This window comes from Chamaea fasciata, unplaced genomic scaffold (assembly GCF_029207755.1).
Source record: "Chamaea fasciata isolate MVZ Bird 193981 ecotype frontalis unplaced genomic scaffold, bChaFas1.0.hap1 SCAF_40, whole genome shotgun sequence".
Taxonomy (NCBI): domain Eukaryota; kingdom Metazoa; phylum Chordata; class Aves; order Passeriformes; family Sylviidae; genus Chamaea; species Chamaea fasciata.
This window is the reverse complement of record NW_027094125.1, coordinates 266,691-290,372: the sequence shown is the minus strand read 5'-3', so window position 1 is coordinate 290,372 and position 23,682 is coordinate 266,691. Positions and strand designations below refer to the sequence as shown.

The window sequence follows — 23,682 nt, the reverse complement described above, 5'->3', positions numbered from 1 at the left end:
GGCCAACAGGCCAGCAGCCAATTCAGAGGCAGCAGAGTGGAAGGGGTGGGGCCAAAGCAGAAGGGGGCGTGGCCTTGCCGTAGCACCGGTGTCGCCGCTGTCGCCTGAGCACTCAGCGGGGGGATCCACGCCCGGAGCGTGTCAGGGACAGGCCCAGGCGTGGGGACACCGGGACACCAGGGCTGGTGGCACTGTCTGCACGCTGTCCCTGCGGCCTCGCCCCCAGCCGCTGAGGGGGCAGCAGCTCCGAGCCACCCCCTGATGGCACCGAGGGGCCTGGGGACACCGCGGGGGGCCGGGGGCTGGTGTGACACCGCGGGGCCTGAGGGAGCCCAGGAGAGCCGAGGGACGGGATGGAACCTCTCTGAAGCAGGTGTCAGCCCTGGCAGAGCTGGGCCTCGCGGAGCCCCGGGGCCACGGGGAGCTGCCAGAGCTCAGGGTGGAACCCAGGCCCCCGTGTGACACCGCTGGGCCCCGTGGGAGCCAGGAGAGCTTTGTGACACAGTGGAGACTGATGGAACCAAGTGTCCCTTGGGACACAGAAGGGCCAGAGGGAGCCCGGGAGAGCAGAGTGAGGTTATGGCACCTCATGGCACCAAGGCTGCAGAGTGTGACACAGAGGGGCCTCGTGGAGCTCAGGAGAGCCCTGTGAGGCTCTGGGCCAACACGGCACCAAGGTTCCCCTGTGACCTGACAGAACCTCCTGCACGCAAGGGACCATTTTCCCCTGTGCTTGGCACTGGTGAGGCCACACCTCGAGTGCTGTGTCCAGTTCAGGGTGTCTCAGTTTGGGATGGACACTGAGTGCTGTGTCCAGTTCAGGGTGTCTCAGTTTAGGATGGACACTGAGTGCTGTGTCCAGTTCAGGGTGTCTCAGTTTAGGATGGACACTGAGTGCTGTGTCCAGTTCAGGGTGTCTCAGTTTAGGATGGACACTGAGTGCTGTGTCCAGTTCACGGTGTCTCAGTTTAGGATGGACACTGAGTGCTGTGTCCAGTTCAGGGTGTCTCAGTTTGGGATGGACATTGAGGTGCTCGATTGTGTCCAGAGAAGGGCGATGAGGCTGGTGAGGGGCTTGGAGCACAAACCCTGTGAGGAATGGCTGAGGGAGCTGGGGTTGTTCGTCCTGGAGAAGAGGAGGCTCAGGGGAGACCTCATCACACTCTACAACTCCCTGCCAGGTGACTGCAGCCAGGTGGGGGTTGGGCTCTGCTCCCAGGCAACCACTGGCAGAAGGAGAGGACACAGCCTAAGGCTGTGCCAGGGAAAGTTGAGATTGGACATCAGGAAAAGATTCTTCATTGAAAGAGTGATTGGGCACTGGAATCGTCTGCCCAGGGAGGGGGTGGAGTCCCCATCCATGGACGTGTTAAAGAAAGAATGGACGTGGCACTTGTCCCTGTTTGAAAGACAGGAGTCTGCCACAGGAGGCGGGAACCTCCTTTGAAATAGACAATGTGACCCCCTTCCCTCTGAATTATCCTAACTTTGAAATTCAGGGGCTTTCAGGCAAAGAGATGGGAAAAGGAATAACAGTTCTTCAGTAGTCTGTGTAACAAGGCAAAGCGACACAGACCCCCAAAGGAGATCACCTGATTGTAGAAATCTCCCCCTTTATGTACCTTTCTCTGTACCTGACATAACTGTAACTAGACTGAGACCCAACAGAAGTGAGCAGAAGGAAGGCACCTGCTGGCTGGCCCAGCTGCAGTGCTGCTGCCCGCAGGTTCCACCATCCGGTCACCGTCCTGCTCTGTCCACGCGTCTCTCCAGCCTCACTCCCGGCTGCCTCTCATCCTTCAAGCGATTTCCAACCATGCAGCCTGCAGCTGTGCCTTTCCCACGGGGCCTTCCCATGAGAACAAACCTTAACCACTTCTACAGTTATAAACCAAACCCTTCGTCTCCCCCATCTTTTTTAATTAAGCAACAAAAACCTGCTAAGAAAACCCCAAACAATTTCTAAGACGTTAACAACAGTGGTAACAAGAATAACTGTTAACAGAAGCCTGCTAGGAAAAACCCAAACAACTTCTAAGACATTTATAACAGTGGTAACAGTCAGAACTATAGCAACCTTTCAAAACCTAACACAGGCATACAACCTTGTAACTATGTGCACATAGAATCGGGAGGGTGAGACAAAAGGCCGCACACACGCTGAGGGAATCCATTTAACTCGGTGGCCTGTGGAGACACAGGCATAACCTCTCCCCATGTCAAGAAGTCCATTCTCCAATCAGTAAGTCCTTTATCATCACAGGAGGTTTGGGATGAGGCTTTGTGTCAAAGGAGCTGTGCCTCTCACCTGCCGTTTGTCCTGTATCATCACGATTTAAAGAATTGAGAATGTATAAGGCCTTGGTTAGTCTGTTGTGAGGGTGCTCCAGTTCTCCCTTTCTTTGTTTCTCAAGCACGGTTTTCAAGGTCTTATGGGCAATAGCTTGCCCTGTGGGCGAGTGTGGAATGGCTGTATGGTGAGACACGCCCCGCTGCTGTAAGAAGTGATGGGTTTGCTCTGAGCTGTTTGCTCTGAGCTCCATTGTCTGTTTTGATGGTATGTGGAAGGCCTAGAGTGACAAAACAGATGAGGCAGTGCCAGAGAGCCTTGGAGGGAGTCACACGGAGTTCTTTGCAGTCTCCCCCACACAGCATTTCTGGTCACAGTTTCCCCTCATTCCGTGATCTCTGCTGCCTGGGGTTTTTACTCTAGGGAAGCTTTTTGTTTTTTCCCTCTGTCAGCACTCAGAGAGTCCAGCACAACATCCCTGCACTCACCGTGGCCCTCCAGAAACCTGCCTGTTGGCAGAGGGCTGGCTGGACACATCTCCCTGTTTGCAGGCGGGAAAGGGCAGGGCACAACAACCCGGTGGGTCCAGCAGAGGTGATGCTTGTGCTTCTGTCAGCAGAGCAGCTGCTGAAGGCACTTTCAGAGTCTTCAATCAGACCTGCTGGTCACTCCAAGTCACAGCTCGGGGTTCTCAGTCACTTGTTCAAGGAGAGCTCCTTTTGCATTTTCCCGATTCCCCAAGAGTATGAAATTGAAATCACAGACTCAGGGAAGCTCCTTATCTTTATAGTGATCCCTCCCTTGATCTTTCCCTTGCAAAGTGCCCTCAGCAATGTCCTGGAGGTGATGTAGAGCTGGGAGAAGACCTGACCCACAGAGACCCTCCTGAAACCAGAAGCCCCCTCTCCTGCCTGGGCACCGCTGGTGGCACACGAAGCTTCCCAGCCTGCAGCCATGCCCAGGGAGCCCACACACCCCGTGCCTCCGGCAGGGCAGCAGGGAGGCTGCAGGCTGGGGGCTGTGCCAGCTCTGGGACATCATTCCAGGCAGCTGCACTGCCCTGCAGGCAGACACTCACCATGGCAGGGGCTGCCAAGCCTTGGCTCCGAGGGAGCTCTCCTGTGTACTCCCAGCCCAGGCTGCCTTTCCCCTCTCTCTGCCTCCCACCAGATGCGAGGGATAACCCTAACCCTAACCCTAACCCTCCCACCAATGGAGGCATCTCATCCTGGGTTTGCATTCCCAGCGTTGGAGGAACACCCAGTTCCCATCCCATACCTTCCACTGAGCCACAGCAGGTGAGTTTCCTCTTGCCTCTGTACGTGTGTGCCCAGACCAGGCACCTGTGTGTGAGTGTGTTCTCTCAGCTGCCATGGGAATTAATGAGCACAGAGGGCAGGAGTGAGCTGGTCCCAGGTAAATACCCAGGCACAAATGCCAGAGGTGGTCCCACGTCCCCAGGAAAAGGAGCAGGTTCCTGTGGAGGACTGTAATTGTCCTGGCATTCCCTGGCCAGGCAAAGCAATGGGGTGCCAACGGCCTGAAGGAGTTTTGGACAACTTCTTGGGTGGGCTAAGAAAGGTGATTCTCACTGGGACTTGGAGCTGACCAACAGGGAGGAGCTGGTCAGGAATGGGCTCAGCAGTGTCCCCCTTGGCTGTCCCGACAATGAAATCGTGGGGTCTCAGGTGCCAAAAGGCAGTGAGCAAGGCCAGCAGCAGAGCGTGGGCCAGGGCACTGCAGAGGAGAAGAATTTGATGTGCTGGGACACAAGAGGTGCCATGGCAAAGGCAGGTCTGAAGGCTGAAGGAGCTCAGGAAATCTTAAGAGGTCCTGCAGGAAAGCCTCCTGCCAGGACAAGAAGGATCCCTCCAAATCCCCATGAAATAGGCATCCTTCTCCCGAGGCTGCCTGGCTCAACAGGCACAACTCCAGGACAGAGAGGCAGCAAACAAGAGATGGAAACGGGGCAAGTTGCAAAGCAGGGATTTAGCACACCTCGCCCCAGGATGTAGGGATGAAACCAAAAGCAAAGCTCCCAGGGGTTTGAGAGATGCTGGGAAGGGCAGAGGAAGCACCAGGAGGTGTCCAGGAATAGAAGGTCCTGCTGAGGGAGTCTCGCCCATCCTGGAGCTCTGGCACAAGTGGGCACTGGGGCTCCTGTGGGCATGTCAGCCTTCCTCTGGGAGGGATTGGGCTTGTCCATGGCACGGCTCTAGACTCTGCAGAATCTCCTTGAAGCCAGGCTGATGAGCTAAATACGTCTGCATTAATGCAGAATTGGGTCTCCAAAATCCATCTGGTTTGAATTTGTCTCCTTAGGTTGAGACCTCTTTGTTTTGACTACATTCCTGAAGTCTCAGCCTGGGAGTTCAGGGATTAGGGGAAATCGTCAGGATGTTTACATTGGCAAAATCTCTGAGGGTGCCAAGGTCCCCCTGCACTCAAGGTCCCTCCTGAGAGCTGGGATGGGTGAGGATGGCTCATCCTGAAGCACAGTTGCTAAGGGGATCATGGAATGATGGAATCATAGGATGGGTTGGGTGGGGAAGGACCTTTAAAGGCCATCGAGCCCAACCAGCTGCCATGGGCAGGAACATCTCCAACCAGGGCGAGCTGCTCAAAGCCCCGTCCAGCGTGGCTCTGGATGTTTGCAAGGATGAGGCATCCAGCCCCTCCCTGGGCAGCCGGTTCCTTGCTTTCACCACCCTCCGTGTAAAAAATCTCTGCCTCTGGTGGGATCCCTTGGATGACAGTGTGAGGAGCAGAAGGCCAGCGCAGCTCAGGGAAGGGAGAGACTCATTCGATGGCACTGCTGGCCTGGGCAGGATTACCACGGCTCAGAAAGGCCACAGGCAGGGCAAGGGAAGCCAAACCCGGGCCAGTGGTGAGAGAGCAATCAGGGCTGGGCTGAGGGCTTGAGAGAGGATGAGGAGGATGAGGAAAGAGGACTCCCTGTCCTTGCCTGCCCAGAGGGTCCTTCCCCAAGAGCTTTGCAAGTGCCTGAGCTCTTGGTGCCCTTGGCCATGGCAGTCGTCTGCCCCAGTGAGGTCTGTGAGGAGACAGGTTGTCCTTGTGGCACTGGGGCTGTGTCCTTGCGGCCCTGGGGACGCTGGGCACCGTGACACTGCTGTCCTTCCCTGGGCATGGCCCAGCACAGCCCAGGCTGCTCCAGGGAGAGCCCTGGGCTCTGGGAGGGACAGGATCGCCCGTCCCAGGGAGCAGGATTCAGGCCTTGGCCCTTCCGCTCCCTCAAACAAAGGGTTTGCTCAGCACCAGAGCCAGTGCCCAGTGCCTCTGCCTGCAATCACAGCCTCCAATTCCCAGCTGTAACGAGGCCCTGGGGAGGCTTCATCAGAAAGGGCTTCCAGTGGCAACTCTTAAGGCTCCAAGACTCTTCGGGTTTTTCTTCTGACTTGGATTTCTTGAGGGACTGCTGCTGTCTCCTGTCAGGATCTGAGGATCCTGGACTCAGGACACCAAATCCACCCCAGGGCTCATTCAAAGGAAGAAAGGCCTAATGAGTCGTTACCTTCCCAGCCCTTTGTCAAGTCTTTAAGACTTGTACAGCTAATTAGAGAGGTTCGAGGACGTGAGATGAAGGTTCCAATGCCCATTTTGAAGGGGTGATAACAGCATTGTGCAGCTGACACCGATCCAGGGTATCCTAAGGATATCCTAAGGACCCATGGAGAAACAGTTCCTCATGGCCCAAGACGGGATGGAGAACTCTGCCCATCTCCCCCACCCCCGGCCCTTTGTCTCAGTGACCATCTGGGACCTGCCTCACTTTCTGTGACATGAGACTTGTCCACTGAGTTCTGTAGTGACGTTACAGCTCCTCTGCACCAACTTCCACCTCCTTTCACCCTAGATCTGGCTGCCAACAGGCACGGAAGGGTTTCTGCTAATCATAAAACAGAAAAGATATTAGTTAAAAATAATAACAACCAAAAACCCCCATAAAAACCCCAAAGTAAAACCACCAGCAACAAAAGAAACAAACTAACAAGCAGAACCCCAGAAGCCCACCCAGCTCCAGAGGTGGAACATGCAAAAGAGCCGGACACAACAAATGATTCCCACATCCTCCACGACCCCTGCAGGCGGTGCCCCTCGGGCAGGTCCTGCCCAGGGACCCCTCACAGCCCCACGGGTCCCGGCCCCGCTGGGTTTGACAGGTCCCCTCCCAAAATGCCGAGTTCAGTTCTGACCCAGCATTAAAAACCCCAAGACTAAATAGCAGATTCCAGAATCCTGCAAAATCCCGCCCAAGAACATTTCGCTATAAAATCACAAGTATTAACAAAAGCTGAGAAAGTCAACAACGTTCGAAAACAAGCTTCAAGCACTTGGACTAGAAGAGCTCAGGCAATAAAATGAATTGGAATGAACCCTCTCTTTCTAACATGTGAGCAACGCAATGAAGGATTTATCTTAATTTTACTGTAGCCACTATTAATAAAGTGCAAGATTTAAGAGTCTCAAAAAATAAAAATAAATAAATAAAAAGACCCCCCCACTATACCAAAAAGACAAACCTCATTTTTATTTACTGTCATGAAACTCCTGAAAAAACAATCAAATCATCCTGCAAGTTCAGAGGTACAAAAGAAATCTGACTTGAGTTTCTGCACCAAATCACAGCAGGGTTTGTCCCACTGGCCATTCAGAATGGGAGTAAACGAACAAATCCATATTTTCCAAGATATTTTCCATGGTCATCCTCCATTTCTTTAAGGCAGATTGCACCAAAGACTGATTATATTCTGCCTGGGAAGAAAGATGCTTTGAGTTATTTAAGCTTTGAGGTGCATTTAAAAATGACTTTCACTAAAGTCAGATAACTCCCAGGCTTGAAGGTAAGGCTTAAATAAAATTAGCCTCTTGCCTGCAATATTTGCAGACAGAACACACTGGAATGCCCTTTCACACGAAAATCTAAAAAAAAAATCTTAAATCTAATTCTGGCCAACACCAGCCGGAGACAAGATGAGAACTGTTACCAATTCTGAGTTTGGTTCCCAAAGTGATTGACCCCAAAGCCTGCGATGAACTTTGGCAGAATTGTGCACAGCGGCTCTGAAACCCGGGCCCGCAATGACAGAAGTGTTTGGACCTGGGTGACGTCCCTTCCAGCCACCAATTGCACAGTGACAGCTGCTGCTCCCACAGGAAAATGGGCTTTGGGGTCATTGGAAGCACCAGCCCAGCCCAGGGCCTGGCTGCATTGTAATGAACAAGAGATTCACTCAGCCAATATATCGAGCAACAATCAATTTATCAATTCATTAGTTCAAATGATAAAATGTGAGCAAAGCAGCGTGCTGGGTACAGTGGGGGGTTCCCGAATGCTGAATTTTGCTGGTATTTATTGCCCATCTTCATAAAACACTACTCAGCAGGTTTTTCTGGTGGTTTCCTCCTAGTTTCTATTTGTGAAGTCCGATTTCCATACCCCATTGTGATCAGTTCCTATTGGTGACATCGAATTTCTATTACCCCAAGGTTGTAAATTAGTGATGGTGATGTCCGTTTTCTCTTTCCAGAATCATACATCAGTGATGGTGATGTTTGGCTTCCCCTCCCAGGATCATGCATCTGTGATGATGGGGTCCAGTTTTCCTTTCCAGGATCCTCAGTTTTTTAGCTTAGGATAAGCCCACTTCCTTCTTTTATTTAGTGGTTACCACTCCTTTTATATATCCTAAAGCTGTAGTTCAAAACCTCTCACTACAAAGCAGCTCAAAGCTTACAATAATTTTGTTTTAAAGCAAATAATCATACTTATGCATTCTTCTATCCTACATGCTAAAGGCCTAAAAAAACCCTTTAAACTTATATTGTGAGAACTTTAAAACTCACATTATTCACGTATAAGCATGCAAAATATTTGTCCAAAAAGCCTCTTTCCATGCTCTCTTTCCTGTTTGTTTATTAAAACTCGTTTTCATAACTGTCCCGTGGCCTCATTCGACATATTTCACAACAACTACACGGGTCACTTTTTGGTTTGTTTTTTTTTTTTTTTTTTTTTACCTGACAGGAAACACAACCCCACATTTCACTGCAGGAACCCCAGCAGGGGAAGGAGGGGTTGGTTTGGAAGCTCCTGAGTGCCCCCAGTGCAGCTGAGCCCGGAGCCATCCCTGCCTTGCTGAGCAGCAGCTGAGGAGCAGGAGCACTGCCCAGTGTGCCCCGTCTGTGTTGAGAGTGTGAAAAAATGAGTTTCGCTCTCTTGGAAAAATTTATAAGTTTAATTTAAAAAAAAAAAATAGACAGTTTAGGAGACAGGAAAGCAAAGGTATCTCGGCCGAGGGTGCCTCCCCAGAAAAGGACACTCACTCCTTCAAAATCCTTGTTTTTAAGGATTAACCTTTTACATATGCGTTTTTTTTCAAACATTCTTTTGAGTCCAGATGTCCTTTTGGTTTTTGGCCCCCCTTCCTTCGAAACTTGCCCCACTGTACTAAATTATCATTTTATTAGATAGAAGTCCTTGTTGGTGCCTAGGAGTTTTTCTGATACCAGAAGATCAATGAACTCTCTCTTGTAGCCTTTGTTTCACCACTGTCTCGGTCTTATCAATTTCAGCAATGTAGAAGAATCTTCTCTCTCTGCATCTTCTGGTTTGGTCAGTTCAGATATTACAAAGAGAAAAAAAACCCAGTCTTTTTACTATTCACCCTATGTCACAATCAGAAAATACATTCATCACCTTTCTAAACTCTATTAATAAAACACAATACAGTATAATTATACAGATAATGGTCATTTTAATATTTGTGAAAAGCCCACTTTCTAATATGCATTTATAACAAGAGGAATGACAGACTTGTCTTTACAAACTAGCAGTGGAGGATCTTCTGGTAGATAAAACCAGCACTGAGAGATGAAAGAAACAATGGGGAGGATTCCACTGATTGATGAATGGAAAAGAAGATATTTGCCATTACAAACAAACTGTAGGTTTGCTGATAAATGAAACTGGATATTGAAAGAGGAAAGAAACAATGGGGGAAACCCATAAATTCCGTAAGAATTAAAAATTAAAAGGGGAGTTATACATTCAAGGGGAATTTTAGGTATTAGGCACTCCGGGAAGTCTGTAACTCTCAAGTACCTCAGCCAATGGAGAAAGAGAGAGGGAAATGCGGCCGGGAAATGAGGATAAAACAGGAGGCTGCGTCCTCCAAAATTTGAGGGAGCCCAGGGGGAATGCCCCATGGCCTCTCCCTTAATCTGAATACAGTAAAAGGACTCCTTAGTCTCCTTTTTGGACATAAACCTCTGGCGTTTGTGGATTAATTTTCCTAACAGTGTCGGGCTGGCCGGGCCTGGGCGGGGTCTGGGGCAGTTGGGCCGGGGCAGTTGGGCCGGGGCAGGGCTCTCCAACCGCCCCGGGTGTGTAACTGCAACCCGGCAGCTGCCAGAACAGCCATGGAGCCCCGGCAGGTGGGTGGGGAAGGGGCAGCTCCCCCTGTGCCGGGCCCCGAGGGGCCTCGTGGGCGTGGGCTGTCCCACGGGGAACAGCCGCTTCCCTTTGGGAACAACGGGGCATTCCCGGGGCTGTTCTGGAGCCGGCAGCAGCTTTGGTGCTGGCCGTGGGGACGAGCCTGGCAGGGAGCGGGGGCTCCTGGCCATGCCAAGGCCTCACATCTCCTCCGTCAGTGCGGGCACTAACGAGGGAGCAGCTCTTCGCTGCATCCCCAGCACCCCAGTTTACAGCCCAGCCTCAGCGCTGCCCAGACGCCGCGCTGGGTTTCTCCCAGTCCCCTCCCAGATGATTGCTCGTGGCCCAGAGGAGCCCGCAGGGAGGGTCAGAGGGTGCTCCGGGGGCTGGAGCACTTCTGCCATGGGAAAGGCTGCGAGAGCTGAGACCACTGCCTGAAGAGGGCTCAGGAGAGATCTTAGAGCTCCTTCCAGCCCCTGAAGGAGCTCAGGGAGAGTTCCCTAAAGGAACTTGGGGAGGGACTTTGGACAAGGATCTGCAGGGACAGCACAAGGGGGAATGGCTTCCAACTGAGAAAGGGCAGGGATCGACTGGACCTGGGGAAGAAATTCCTCCCTGGAGGAGGAATGGTGAGGAGGGTGGGGAAGCCCTGGCACAGGTTGCCCAGAGCAAACAGAGGTTGCCCTGGAAGTGTTCCAGGCCAGGCTGGATGGGGCTCTGAACAACTTCCCTCCTGGTGTTCTCATCAGGTAAGATATTTTCCTGCAGGTTGCTTGTTCCATTTTCAAACTCTGGGGTTGAAAGGATTCCCAGGGAGGGGAGGAAGACCCGAGCTGGAATTCCTCAGCTGGGGTAGGCTGGGAAAACATTTAGGGACCATTTAGGACTAACGTCCTCAGGGACAGCCATGCAAACCTGAGTGTGCTCATCCCTGTGTTCTTCCAGGTGGCCCAGGAGCTTGGTCTGAGCCAGCAGATCCTTTCCCACATGTTCCTTCAACAGGAACCTTCCTCAAGAGCCCCAGAGGTGAGTACAGCTGTGCCGAGCTGCCTCAGGACCCTTTTGAGGTGGAACTTCGGGAAGGGAACTGCAAGAACCCTGCAAGGGGGAAGCTGCTCGGCCGTGGCTCTCCTGTCCAGCCCTGAGTGGGTTTCATTTCTCTGTGCCTCATTTCTGGGCGCCCATTTTACCCCAAAGGAGACTTCTTTTCTCTGTCTGGTTGGCTTAACAACACTTTTGATGGGGAACACGAACAAAGAGAACAGGAACCTGATCTCTGATGGTGCTGTTTAATTTCACTGTAGTCACCGATAAGGAAGGGCAAGGAGACCAGCTCCTTTATAATTCTTTTATTAAAATCAGCTGTAGGTGGGTGGGGACTCGTGGGGCTGTGAACGACGCAGGGGAGGAGGTGTTCAGCTTTGCCGCAGAGCAGAGCTGGGTTTTCCGTTCCCGTAAAAGTTTTTCGGATAAAACTCCGGGAAAAACGGCATTGGCCTCCTGGTCTAGAGATGCCGGTCTGGTCGAGTGCTGTTGAAGTTATGGTGACGAGGTGGAATCCAGCTCTGATTGCTGAGGTGCTCTATGGTTCTGCCGACCCAGAGCGGTTTTAACCTTGGCCCTTGGTTTCATGTTGGCTCATTGTTTTTAGGGGTTTTTTTCTTCTCCTTCTGGGTGCTGAGGTCCATGGGAGTCTTCTTCATTTACATACCGGGTGGTGCCATTGGTGGCCATGCGGGAAGCGGCAGGGCAGGAAGCGGCAGAGGCAGCAGGGCCAGGGCGGGGGAGAGAAGCGGCAGGGGAAGCGGCAGGGCAGGGATGGGCACTCGACGGGGAAGAATACAGTTCTAAGGGAAGAGACTTTGAGGTAAATGGCATTGAACAGGGAAAGCATTACAATAACAATGGGTATGGGGTAAACAGTATTTAACAAAGCAGACCTTTCAGTAGGTACTAGATAATGCGATAAGTAGCCTTTAACCGGGAAAAAGGCCGGTATGGGGTAAACGGTATTTAACAAAAGAGACCCTTCAATAGGTACGAGATAACAAGGGAACCGGTATTTTAACTGAGAGAAGGCACTTTACAGTAGAATTCTTTAACTGAGTTTAGAAACTTGGATTTTATTTCTTACAGTCACAGCACAAGCAATGTGCTCAGAGTAGAAATAGATTTCATACGTTTCAGCAGATTTTGAAATCGGTGCTCCATGAATGAACACGCATTCTTGTTGGGAGCAGAGGAGGCATTTCAGATGGTACTTTGGAATAGGACGGAATACCTCTGCCGTCCTCTTAGCAGGATAAAGCAGAGAAGGAACATTAGATCTCCATTCCAGACTATGAGAAGACTTTTTTTTTTTTTTCCCCCAGACACTTGCATTTCATTTCATTCTTTTTTCTTTTCTTCGTTTAACACATTGCCCCTTCATGTCATCTTGTTTGGTGCTAAAATCCATGGTAAAGCATTTTCAGAAATCACTTCTGGAAACAAAAGGAAGCTCTCCTGGGACATTTCACAAAGGCAGGCAAGCTGTGACAGGGACAAGGGGGAGCGGCTTTAAGCTGAAATAGATGTAGATTGGATATTAGGGAGAAACTCTGGGCTGTGGGGGTGCTGAGGCCGGAGAAGCTGTGGCTGCCCCCGAGCCCTGCAAGTGCCCCAGGCCGTGTTGGACGGGGCTCGGAGCAGCCTGGGATAGCAGAAGGGAGATGGAATGAGATGATCCTTGACGTCCCTTCCAACCCAAACCATTCCGGGATTCTCTGCAATGAATTTAAACCCCACGATTCTCCCCTCACCACCCGCTCCGTCTCCTGCAGGCGTGGCAGGAGGCAAAAGAACACAAAGAACGACCCCGGAGCGGCGCAGACAGAGCGAGACGCAAACGAAAAGCAGGAAGCCATGGGAAAGCGTCCGGGACGAGAGCAGAAACACGGGCAGAGAGCGGCACAGGGACATTCCCGGGCTTGCCGCTTCACATCCCTCCCGCCGGGCTCCGGGAAATAGAAGCGGAGCTGATCTGCGCTGACGAGGCGGACACGGAGTTCAGCTCCTGTGAGCCGGCGGCGCCGGCAGTGCCAGTAGCGGTGCCAGCGGCGGTGCCAGCGGCGGTGCCAGCAGCGGTGCCAGCGGCGGTGCCAGCAGCGGTGCCAGCAGCGGTGCCAGCAGCAGCAGTGCCAGCAGCGGTGCCAGCAGCAGCGGTGCCAGCGGCGGTGCCAGCAGCGGTGCCAGCAGCAGCGGTGCCAGCGGCGGTGACAGCAGCGGTGCCAGCGGCGGTGCCAGCAGCGGTGCCAGCAGCGGTGCCAGCAGCAGCGGTGCCAGCGGCGGTGCCAGCGGCGGTGCCAGCAGCGGTGCCAGCAGCAGAAGTGCCAGCAGCGGTGCCAGCAGCAGCGGTGCCAGCAGCAGCGGTGCCAGCGGCAGCAGCTCGGGCTCCTGGCCAAGCCCGGGAGGACAGCCGCGGGCTCGGCGCTGGCGCGGGGCTCCAGGCGGCCCTGCGGGAAGGCAGCGCCCGGTGCCGGCAAGGGGAGTTCGCAGCAGCCGCCGCCAAGTTCTCCGCGGCGCTGGAGGTACGGTATCGGTGCGATTCAGGACGGCTCGTGTAGAACTCCGACTTCTTCAGAGGGCACTATAGCAAAGTTGATTGAAGGACAGGTTCTTTTTATACAGTGTTTGGGTACAATGAATAGGATCGCTCCTTTAGGGCACCACCTTTTTGCTAACGTCTCTACCAGTGAATAAGTTGGGAAAACACCAGGTGTCAGGAGGAGGATATCTACAGGGATTGTTTCGGGTTCCTCCTCACGATTTCCCAGGCCAGACTGAGAAAGTTTTGTCCTTGGCTCTCCCACAGGCTTCGAGGCACTGCCCGGAGCCTAAAATCTATTTTCTGACCACTGTCAGCTCCCCCAGTACGGGGCTAAAGGGCTGTGACCCCACGGCAAAGCCACGGCTGGGGCACGGGTGTGACCTGCAGGGCAAAGCCAGGGCTGTCCCCGCTCTCCCTGGGGCAGGAATAGCAAAGGGAACCAGGAGCAGCAGCCTGGAGTGCCTGGGGTTGGGGAGAAATCCTGAAAACTGAAAACTGGGGTTATAAATAAGCCACAGAAGGGGGGAAGTGTTGGGCTGAACTAAAGAATGTCAGGTGATTTCGTACTTTTCTCCAGTTATTAACTGTATTAATGTGTGGAGGAAATTGAGGTCCCATAGAGTGAGGGGGGGGGGAAAAAAGCTTCTCTTTTTAATCTTAGCTCTATTAGCAACAAATGCCCTCTCAATAACTGGGGAGTTTTCACTCTGCCTCAGCGAATGTTTTCTCTCCACTCTGACTGCAATCCCTTCAGCCAGGCACTTGAAACTCTGAGCAGGGCACTGCATGTTTCTTTAGCACTGTTCTGCCAAACTTGATTCGAAAACATTTGTCAAATATTAGAGATACCCAATTCACAAGAAAATATCCTATTCTTAATTTTTTTCCCTGCAATAATGAAGTAATTTCTTAATCAATAAATATTATAGCAGTCAGTGAGTAAAATGACAAAGTGTCATCTTCCTTAAGGGCTTTTTTGCCCCCTGTATTCTGATATGAGCTGTGGTAGAGGCAGCACCACGGGTCACTTAAGAAGAGAGGAGGACTTTGTCTCCTCCTATGAGGAAAAGCTGGCGAATGAACATACCAGGAAAATGGATGAAGGAATTAATCCCTGGGATTGCAGACAGAGGGATTGGGACATCACAGAATTGTAGGGCTGGTGCTCCTCAGTGTAAGGGTTTAGGCTTCTTTTTTCTCTTGCCAAGGTCAGGATGAATACATGGGAAACGAAGGACTGAGTGTGGACTTGGACTGTTCATTATATCTTATCAATTTACAGTATTTACAGGCTCACACACTGTGAGGCACAACTAGCACGCCAGGAAAACGAGGTACAATGGAGTGCTTCTAACTCCTTCCGAGGCCTTTTAAATGATAATTACCCAGTACCAAGGTGACACTATATTATTTATGGTTTTGATCCAATAATGACCACTCAGGGCCTGCAATGTAGACCTTTTTCACCCAATTACAGAAAACCACCTAAACCCATGAAGAAGAAGGAAGAAGAAGGTGAAGAAGGACAAAGACAACAGCCAAAATCCTCCATCTTGACTCACATGTATTACCATACACTAAAACCCCAAATTCTAAGTTTCTAGGACTCCAACACCTCAGCAGTCTCTAAATCCAGCTCTCCTCAGAAACAAAAAACCCAGAACATCCCTGAAAGATGCTCCTGTCCTCTGTGCTGATTTTTGTAATGCTGACTTTAGTTAAAGGCAGAGTCTATTAGACGTCAGTTTTCTCCACTGATCAGTGAGAAAAAGCATTTCCACCCAGCAAATGGTGTATTTTAATATTTGGAAATCACGGTTTTGTTTCATGTGCAGCTTTGCAGCAAAGGCTTCGCTCCAGAGGATCCCTTGAAGTCCTCTCCAGATGATATTTCCAGGCTTTCCAGTTGGATCGAGTCAATGCTCGTCATCTGCTACTTAAAACTGGGGCAGCCTGACCTTGCTCTGCATCATGCACACAGGTGAGAGGAGATACAGATTAGATCCACTGCTGAGACTGAAATCCAAACTGAAGCTAAGACTAGGAATAAATGCTGTGCAGGAAGAACCAGTGTGATAGTGAGAAAAGAGGAATCAAGCAAACACACCTTACACGTGGCACTGGTGTTCGGATCGGACTGATCATCTCTGTTGAAGGGTCAAGTTTTGCCCACGTTGCACCTCTGCCTTGGACAGAGAGTATTTCAGAATACCTCAGGTTCACCTTCTGATGCATTCCAGATGCACAGTGCTGCCGGGGAGATGGGCCAGACACCGGCTGCTCCTGTCAGGGGAGCTGGGGGTTAACAAGAGCTGGTGCTGTAGCAGTTTTGTTTATGTTACTTACATGCCAAAGGCAAGAGAGACTATTACCCCCGGAACATTTTTTTCTGGAGCAATACGCAAACCTCTAACGAAATTGCATTTAGGATAAAACCACAGTGAAATGAACCTTTAAGTGACATTTTTTAGTAATGTTTTCTTCATTGAGCACAGCTGGAGAGAGAGGAAGAGAGAGGGAGTTCCCCTGACGCTTGAGATGCAGCACTGAGCTGAGGCACACAGTGTCTGCCTCAGGCACCGCTTGATTCTCAGGAGCTTTTGAGAAGCCCCAGTCTCACCCTGTCCATCCCTGTTCTCTCCCCAAGGAGCATCATTCAGAACCCCTCTCACTTCTGCAATCACCTGCGCCAAGCCGCTTGCTTTCGCTGCCTGCACAGATACTCAGAGGCCGCCAGGTACTTCTGCTGCTCGGGCTTCCACAGGGCTCCTCTGCATCCCTTTCCTTGCAGCAGTGACACATCCTCTAGGAGCCAGGCTTTTCCCAAATCTCTGGGAGCCTCGCCCTGGCTTTGCGTGTGTGATCTCAGGGGCAGCAGAGCAGAGCTCCAGCCCCCCCAGTTCACGTTAATGTGAATAATCCCAACTGTTTTCTGGCAGAATTTGGTGAGCTTAAAAATGCGTTTGCTGATGTTTGTCTAAAAGTTGGGCAAGGACTGGGAGTTCTGTGTGAGCTTTGGTGTTCAGCTCAGCTGACACTCTTTGAGCAGGACCTCCTTTCAGCCTGGCCACAGAGCCCCTCCTGTGGCTGTCCCCTCCTGTGGCTGTCCCCTCCTGTGGCTGTCCCCTCTGGCTGTCCCCTCCTGTGGCTGTCCCCTCCTGTGGCTGTCCCCTCCTGTGGCTGTCCCCTCCTGTGGCTGTCTCCTCCACTCTCTGCTTTGTCCCCAGGAGCGCCATGGTGGCGCAGTGTCTGTACGTCCTGGCTGACGGCGCGGGGCTGCAGACCAGTGACCTCCTGCAGCTGTACTGGCAGGTAACACCTGACAGCCTGGGCCAAGCTGGGAGGGACCCGCAAGGATCGCCCAGACCAGCTCCTGGTTCCCAAGAGTCACACCCTGTCCCTGGGAGTATTGTCCAGCTGCTCCTGGAGCTCTGTCAGGCTTGGTGCTGTGACCACTTCCCCAGGGAGCCTGTTCCGGTGCCCAAACAGCCTCCGGGGGAAGAACTTGTGGCTAATATCCAACCTAAACCTCCCCTGACACAACAATTCTGGATACGGCTGCTGGAGGCATTTCACAGAATTCACAGAATCACAGAATGACTGGGTTGGAAGAGACCTTCAAGATCACGGAGTCCAACCCATGCCCCAACACCTCAGCTAGGCTACGGCACTGAGTGCCACGTCCGGTCTTTTTTTAAACACACCCAGGGATGGTGACTCCAGTCCTTTATTATTCTTTCCATGAAAAGCTTTTTTCCTAATACCCAACCTGTATTTCCCTCGAGACTGTGTCCTTTTTTCATAAGGCTTCATGATGAGGCTTTCAGAGAGCGCAGAATCATTTTTTCTCTCCATCTGAACGACAGTTTCTCTTGTCCCTGTCTCCTGCTTGAAGATGGAGGCTCATGGAGTCTCCACCCAAACCATCTAGGTTGTTTTGTTTGGGTTTTTTTTCACTAGCCTTTACCCAAGGTGAAACCTATCATTTCTTTGCCCGTTTTTAGGCTATGATTCAAGAAGCCCTCAGTGGAGAAGACTCTTTTTCTGCTCTGTACACACCTTTTGAGAAAGAGGACAAGGCTGACAAGATAAAGGAGGCCAACAAAACCTTTGCTGAGAAGTACCCTGATTATGTGCAGCACATATTTACAGGTAACAGCAGGTTTCAGCTGCCCTTAAGCACTGTGGATTCTGTTTGTGCAGCCGAATTCAAAAGGGTTGGAGACAGTTGGAGAGTTTGAGCTGCTTGGCCTTCAAACACTTCTGCTGCTCTGGGGAATTGGGCTGAATATATTTATCTCAGGCATCAGCAAAATTTAAACTGTTGATGCAGACAGGTGCAGAGCCCAAAGATTCAAAGCCCAGTGAGAGCTGGATGTGTTGGTTTTGCCATCTGTGTTTTGGCAAGGTTTCTGGAGACCATTTCACTCCTTCTTAGACTTCCCTTTTCTTTCCTGCATAAAAGTAACTTCTCTTACAGCTGTAAAGAAATATGACAGTGGAAATTATTTTCCTTTTCCTACGCAGATCCTTATGGAATTCACCTGTTGCCAGAGAAGGCTGAATCTCACCCTGGCCAGCAGTACTTACTGACTCTTGGCTTCAGAAACAGAGAGATTGGTAAAACCGTGGAAAAGTTTGTAACTCGAAAACTGCCAGTCTTTCCAGGTGTGCCAACTTGCTGAAGAACTGGCCTGGCTCAGGGGGGACCCCCACAGTCCTTACTAGATCAGGTTGTGAGGGGTGTCTCAGGACCCATTTCCATCAGTGGCAGCAGCCCTGACAGCCCAGGCAGCTCTTCCCATCCTCTTCGCTCCTCCTGCAGTTCATCCAACATTCTGCCAGATCCCCTAAAGAAAATGGTGATGAATGAACGAAGCCTCTGTGGCTCTGTGATTTCATTTCCTAGGCCAGAAAATAACTTTCAGTCCCAGCACGGAGGAAGAAGCCGACACCTTTTGGCGGAGCACTGAGGAAAGGATCATGGCAGCCTTGGCTTTTATCGGAAGCACCAAGATAAAGGTGAATATCCCATTCCGGTTATGTGGTGTGTGGGAGGGACATGTGCTTTTGGGGAGGAATTCCTGCTGCTCATGCTCCTCCAGGGTCTGGAAATGCTCCCTGGAGAGGATCTGTTCCTGCTGGGGGCATTCCCTTGGATGCACTTCAAGAAGCTGCACCTACAAACAGTGTGGGTTGGACACTGGAAACACAAGAAAATCCTGCTCTTTCTGAAAGCCCCAGAAAAACTGCAATTTTTAAATTTTTGACCCCTCCCAATTCTCTCTTTGCTTTTGGAGATGAGATTCCTCTATTGCCACTACTGCAGTCTCAAAAGAGTAACAGGAAGAGAAAAAACTTTGAAATCAGGCAGGTTTTGCATTCCCCACGACTCCCCTCTTCTGTAAATGGATTTGGAGGAACAGGACCACACAGTTCGAGCAGAGATAAGCAGAGAGGTCTGCTTCCCAGGGCACAGGGAAAAGGAACGCATCCTGTCAGAGATGAGAGCAGAGTGCTGCCTTAGGGCTGCCCAAGCCAGTCCCCACTGTAGGAATTTACACTGCTCCCGCAGAGCAGTATTTTCCACTAGCTTTACACCTCCCCTCTGACATTTAAATGTTCTTGCTGCAGCACAAGTGCCCTCGCAGAAAAGCCAGGTGAGACCCCAGCAGCACAGAAGGCAGCAGCCAACTGACCTTTTCCCCAAGGAGGTTGGCACAGCAGCCCCGGGGTCCGGGCAGGGGCTGCCCTGGTGCCACGTCCACAGCAGCCAGGACAGGGAACTGGGCTGAACCAGGGGTTCATAACCAGCCTCAGGGATCAGTGTGGGAGCTGCCACGGAGAGGAGGAAAGCCCCAGGGGAGAAGAGAGAGTCACTGAGTTGGAACAAACAGCTGCCAGGTCCATGTCCATAGTCAGAGGAAACACATTCCCGTTCCCTTCAGCTTTCAGAGCGTTCAGTGATCCCAGCAAGACCAAACCTCTGACCCATGAGCAGATGGCAGTGCCAGTCCAACCTGGCAACAGAGATGGGCACAGAGCCAGAGCTGCTCTGCTGATGGGGACTGACATCTCTTTATGGCCCTGACAGAGATTTTTCGGCCACTTTTGTTTCCTTTAAAGTACTCCACAATTGTCTTCAAGCCACAAACATGATTCCACATTATTTCCATCACACATCAGCTAAATTAAAAATGGCCAAACTTCAGCTACAGACTCAAGCACTACCACTTACTTGGATAGGAAAAAATAATATATTTGGGGTTTAACAGAACAAACACTTCTTTCTGCTGCCCTCTTCCTCATTTGTGGATGCAAACATGCGATCTAATTTGTTCTGCTCAGGCTGGTTTTGACCAAACCCACTCAGTGCTGAACCCAAGCTCATTCAACCATGGCACCACTTAAGAGAAGTCAATTCTGCCCCCCCGGTTTTGCAGCCACACAGCCTGGAGTTCGGAACATCATTTATACACACTCTGTTGTGGCTGAGATAGGAAAGGAAAGCTGGAACATGCTCCAAACCGGCCATGGTCCTGCTGCCTCGAGGCCAGAGACCACCTCTGCAGGTTTCAGTTCCTCCAGGGTCTGTCTTTGAAACCATGGATTGGTCTGCACCCAAACCATGAGCTGACAGCCTGCATGCTTTCCCGAGACTGGAAAAGCCATCCAGGAAAGTCAGGTGACATTCAGTGGAGGGGGTGATGGAAAAACCCCTTCCAAAGGAGAAAATTGTGTTGGTGTTTGTTATCTGCTGTCTCCCCTTCCCATCTATCACGATGACATCTTTATTTTCCTAGTCTTCCTAGAGAGCTCGTGGCAAGAAAGTCTTTTTGCTGCCTCTCTGAAGGCTGTCCCAGCAGCATGGTCTGAAAGGCGCTGGCTGGCTCACTGCTAACAGCAGGACCAGCCAACACAGATGAGAAGCCTGGAGGCACAGGACACCGAGGATCAGGGTGCTCCCTGTGCCTCTCCTCTCACCTTCTCTTTTTTCTGGGCACACAGGATGAGCGTGGCCCCTGTACACGGGCCATCGAGAAGTTCCACCATGCCAGCCTGCTCAGCCACCTGCAGAGAGGGGAGGAACACGCCCAGGTGATGACCCAGGCCATGGCTGAGCTGGCCACTGTTCCCTACCTTCAGAGAGTCTCTCAGGAGGATGGCCAGCTGGTAGGTTTTGATTTCCAACACTTGTTTTGGCCTCTGCAGGCTGAGAGAGGGAGAGCAGGAAGGGCCAGGGCAGAGTTCTGTGCTGTTGCCATGTGCTCTGGAAGTCCTTTCTCCAATGTAGGGACCTGAAAGGGTTCTCAAATCCTCCTGCAGTGCTTTGACAGAGGAGGAGCTGATCACCTGCAAGGGTGACTGACAGAACCACCAGGACTCACCTGTCACTGTCTATTGAAAATCCCTTCTCTGCCCCCAAAACCTCTCCAAATTGGTCTGGAAACAGGATAGCAATGACTCAGCTCATGCTGCCTTGACACCTCTGACACCTCAGAAGGCACCTGCAGCAAAACAGCCTGAACTGGGGTACAGCTGAGAAGGAGGGGGGGGGAAAGGAGGGAAAACTGATTTTCTGTGCTGGGTGCATCTAACAGACATGCTCCCTGTCTGGGAACAAACCTGTCTGCCAGCTCCTGGTAATTTGTCAGACTTGCTGCAGAGGTGAAGAATCCGTCAGGCTGTTGAGAAACACGGACTGGGCCCTTGGCAGACCCAACCCAGCTCCAGCAAGAGCCAGCAGTGGGATGAGTGCTGCAGCCAACGAGGCCAAAAGGGATGGTTTCCAAGGGGGTTGGGAAAAAAGAGGAGGGGGGAGCATCTCCTTGCTGTGGATCAGTGGCCAGGTGGTGTCTCCTCACCTCCCCTGAAGGGATGCCTCAAGCCTTCTGCCTTGAGCACACCCAGGGATGCTGGTACCTACAGACACGGTGCTAGTAGATCTTAATTCTTTGTCACAAGTAAAATGCTTGTGAAGAGACTCCAAAAATGTTCGTTTGGATTCCCTTTAACTTAACCCAACGTTTTGGAAGATAATTTTTTTAGAGAGCACCAACAGCACAGGTCTCAAGTACCAGTTTTCCCCAGTTTGTTCCTAAACACTGATGTTAAAGGGCAGGACACCCTGGATCCAACCCGTGTCTCTCTGTCTCTGAATTAAGAGTAGAGGCAATAAAGGTATTTCAGATCTACAAGAATGCAGTGCAAGGGCTGAAACAAAGATGAGTTGGCCGTGCTCAGTGTGTGAAAAATGAGTCGCAAAATCATCATTCAAGGATTTGAATTAGGGTTTATTTTGTGCGTTCAGAGAAATGATTTCTCTGTGAATTCCACACTGATTGTTTGTGTCCCGGTGCCACAGCTGCAGTCACTGATGGCAGACGCCGTGGACATCCTGGCAGGAGGACCTGGAGAGCGTGCGTGGGCTAAAATACAGAAGGTAACAAACAGCCTGCAGCAAAGGGCAGGAAATGTCCCTGAGCCTGGTCTGTTCAAACGGCAGAAAAGACAGGAGGTGCCAGGGTGAAACCAGAGCAGGTGAAACCAGAGCAGGTGAATCCTGACCCGTGCCTGGGCTCAGGCAGCAGCCGCAGGGAGACGTGTCTGATTTGCCTGGGAGCCAGCGAGGGTCCGGCTGCATCCCTGCCGTGCAAACACCATCGCTGCCGCGGCACCAGCAGCAGCGCAGTCATGTCAGCACCTGATGTGCCAGATCAGTTCTAATTCGGGGGGCTGGAGCCCACTCCTGTTCTATATATATGAAAAGCACAGGCAGACTGTGCCAAACAGCAGTTCCGGGTAGGGACATCATTCCTCTGCTGCTTGCTGGTGGCATCCCCAGCAGCGCAGACGCTGCTGGATGGCCCTAAAGGAGCTGCCGTAAATCCTGCTGCTGTTCTGGTGTCCCCTTTGCCCTCACTCCACACCCCACCCACCACCTGGGACCCATTTTCCTTCCTCTTTCTGCCCTTGGTGCTCACGCAGAGACCAGCACTGCCCCCAAAACAGAACAGGCACGTTTAACAGAGGAGGAAAGTCGTGCAGACACTTTAATTTGGTCTCTGGCTGAAGGGTCCTGCGGGCTCGGTGGTTGTGGTTAATAGGGCCAAGCACTATGTGATCAGTCTTCCCCAGACTCCCCATATACTAGCTGAGGACTTCCAAGGCTTTTCTTTCAACGTCTTCAAGACAAGGCTGGCATCAGAAACGCTCTCTCTGCTCCTCTGCACGTTTCTGTGCCGAGCACATCACAGCAGAGCCGCCCCACGAGGCTCTTTGGAGAGCCCCAAGCTCCCCGTGCTCCTGTGGCAGTGGATCTTTTGGCAGCAAAGGAGCCAAAGCCCAGGCACAGGTGCCCCTCGAGCTTCAGCAGCACAGCAGAAAACCCTTTCCCGTGGCCTCGTGCACGGTGCAATGTGCAGCCCATCCCCTGAACAGGTCCCCCTGGGCAGCTCCATGGGCACCAGGAGGAGGAGGAGGAGGAGGCAGAGCCTCTCTCCCAGACTCTTTGAGCCCTGGGTGCCCCAGGGCAGCAGATGGAACGGTGCAGAAACTTTCCTGCTTGCCTCTGTCAAAAACACACCCCCTGGCTGACCCAAAGCACAGCCAGAGCATCTGGCACAGCTCCAGGCCAGGCCAGGGCTGAGGACACTTTGGGGACAGCTCAGGACATGGATCTGTACAAGAGGAAGCCACACTCAGACTGATTTGCTTTGTGCTGTGCCTGAAGAAGCCACACTTCACTGAATGCCTGTCAGCATGGCAGAGCAGGAGTTTTTTTATTTTTATTTTTAATTATTTCAGCTTTAAATGCAAGGGGCAGATTGATTCTTTAGATCCTCCCATGATGCAGGGTCTGTAGAGCAGAGCTCTGTGTGAAGGGAGTCTGTTCCACAGCAATGAAGGAATTGAATCCAAACAGAAATGGAGAAAACAAAAATAACGACAAACTCGGGTATCACTGCTGCCACCAGTTGTCCAAGAGGAGCCTCTGTGTATTTTGGTTTCTAAGTGCTATCAGTTTTGAAACAAACGAACTGCAGCGGCTTTGAAAGTTTTTATGGAAGCAAATGGACTTGCTTGTGACGCCACTTCTTTGGGATTGCAGGTGGCACTACTCGAAGAGTACCTGAGGGAGGGAGAAGAGTATTTCTTAAGCACCCCACACGTGCAAATACCCGGAAGGGAAAACATCAACTGGACTCCAAAGGGACAGAAATATTTGAGGCTGAAAAATACAAACATGTTCATTCCCAACCCAGAAAGCTTGGCCACAGGGCCCAAAAAAAGACGCATAGTTTTTGCAAAAAGTTGACTTTGTAGGCATTTTGTAGCTGTTGATAGCAA

General features: G+C 51.6%; 1 protein-coding gene across 1 annotated transcript; it reads left to right on the top strand.

Annotated features, from left to right (window-relative positions):
• Nucleotides 1-10,369: 10,369 nt before the first annotated feature.
• LOC136303672 (spermatogenesis-associated protein 16-like) lies at nt 10,370-23,682 on the top strand. The gene is made up of 13 exons (XM_066207262.1): nt 10,370-10,492; nt 10,689-10,769; nt 12,575-12,800; nt 13,134-13,312; nt 15,168-15,313; nt 15,980-16,069; nt 16,560-16,644; nt 17,337-17,484; nt 17,860-18,000; nt 18,242-18,354; nt 20,341-20,505; nt 21,698-21,775; nt 23,444-23,682. The coding sequence occupies exons 1-13, from the start codon at nt 10,370-10,372 to the stop codon at nt 23,648-23,650; spliced, it is 1,782 nt and encodes a 593-aa protein (XP_066063359.1). The 3' UTR covers nt 23,651-23,682.

Bases quoted from the DNA above. Each gene is read 5' to 3' on its own strand.
- LOC136303672 (XM_066207262.1), top strand. From the start codon at position 10,370: ATGGTGAGGAGGGTGGGGAAGCCCTGGCACAGGTTGCCCAGAGCAAAC. The intron at 13,313-15,167 runs GTACGGTATCGG...TTTCATGTGCAG, and splicing joins AGTTCTCCGCGGCGCTGGAG to CTTTGCAGCAAAGGCTTCGC. The intron at 18,355-20,340 runs GTGAATATCCCA...CTGGGCACACAG, and splicing joins TCGGAAGCACCAAGATAAAG to GATGAGCGTGGCCCCTGTAC.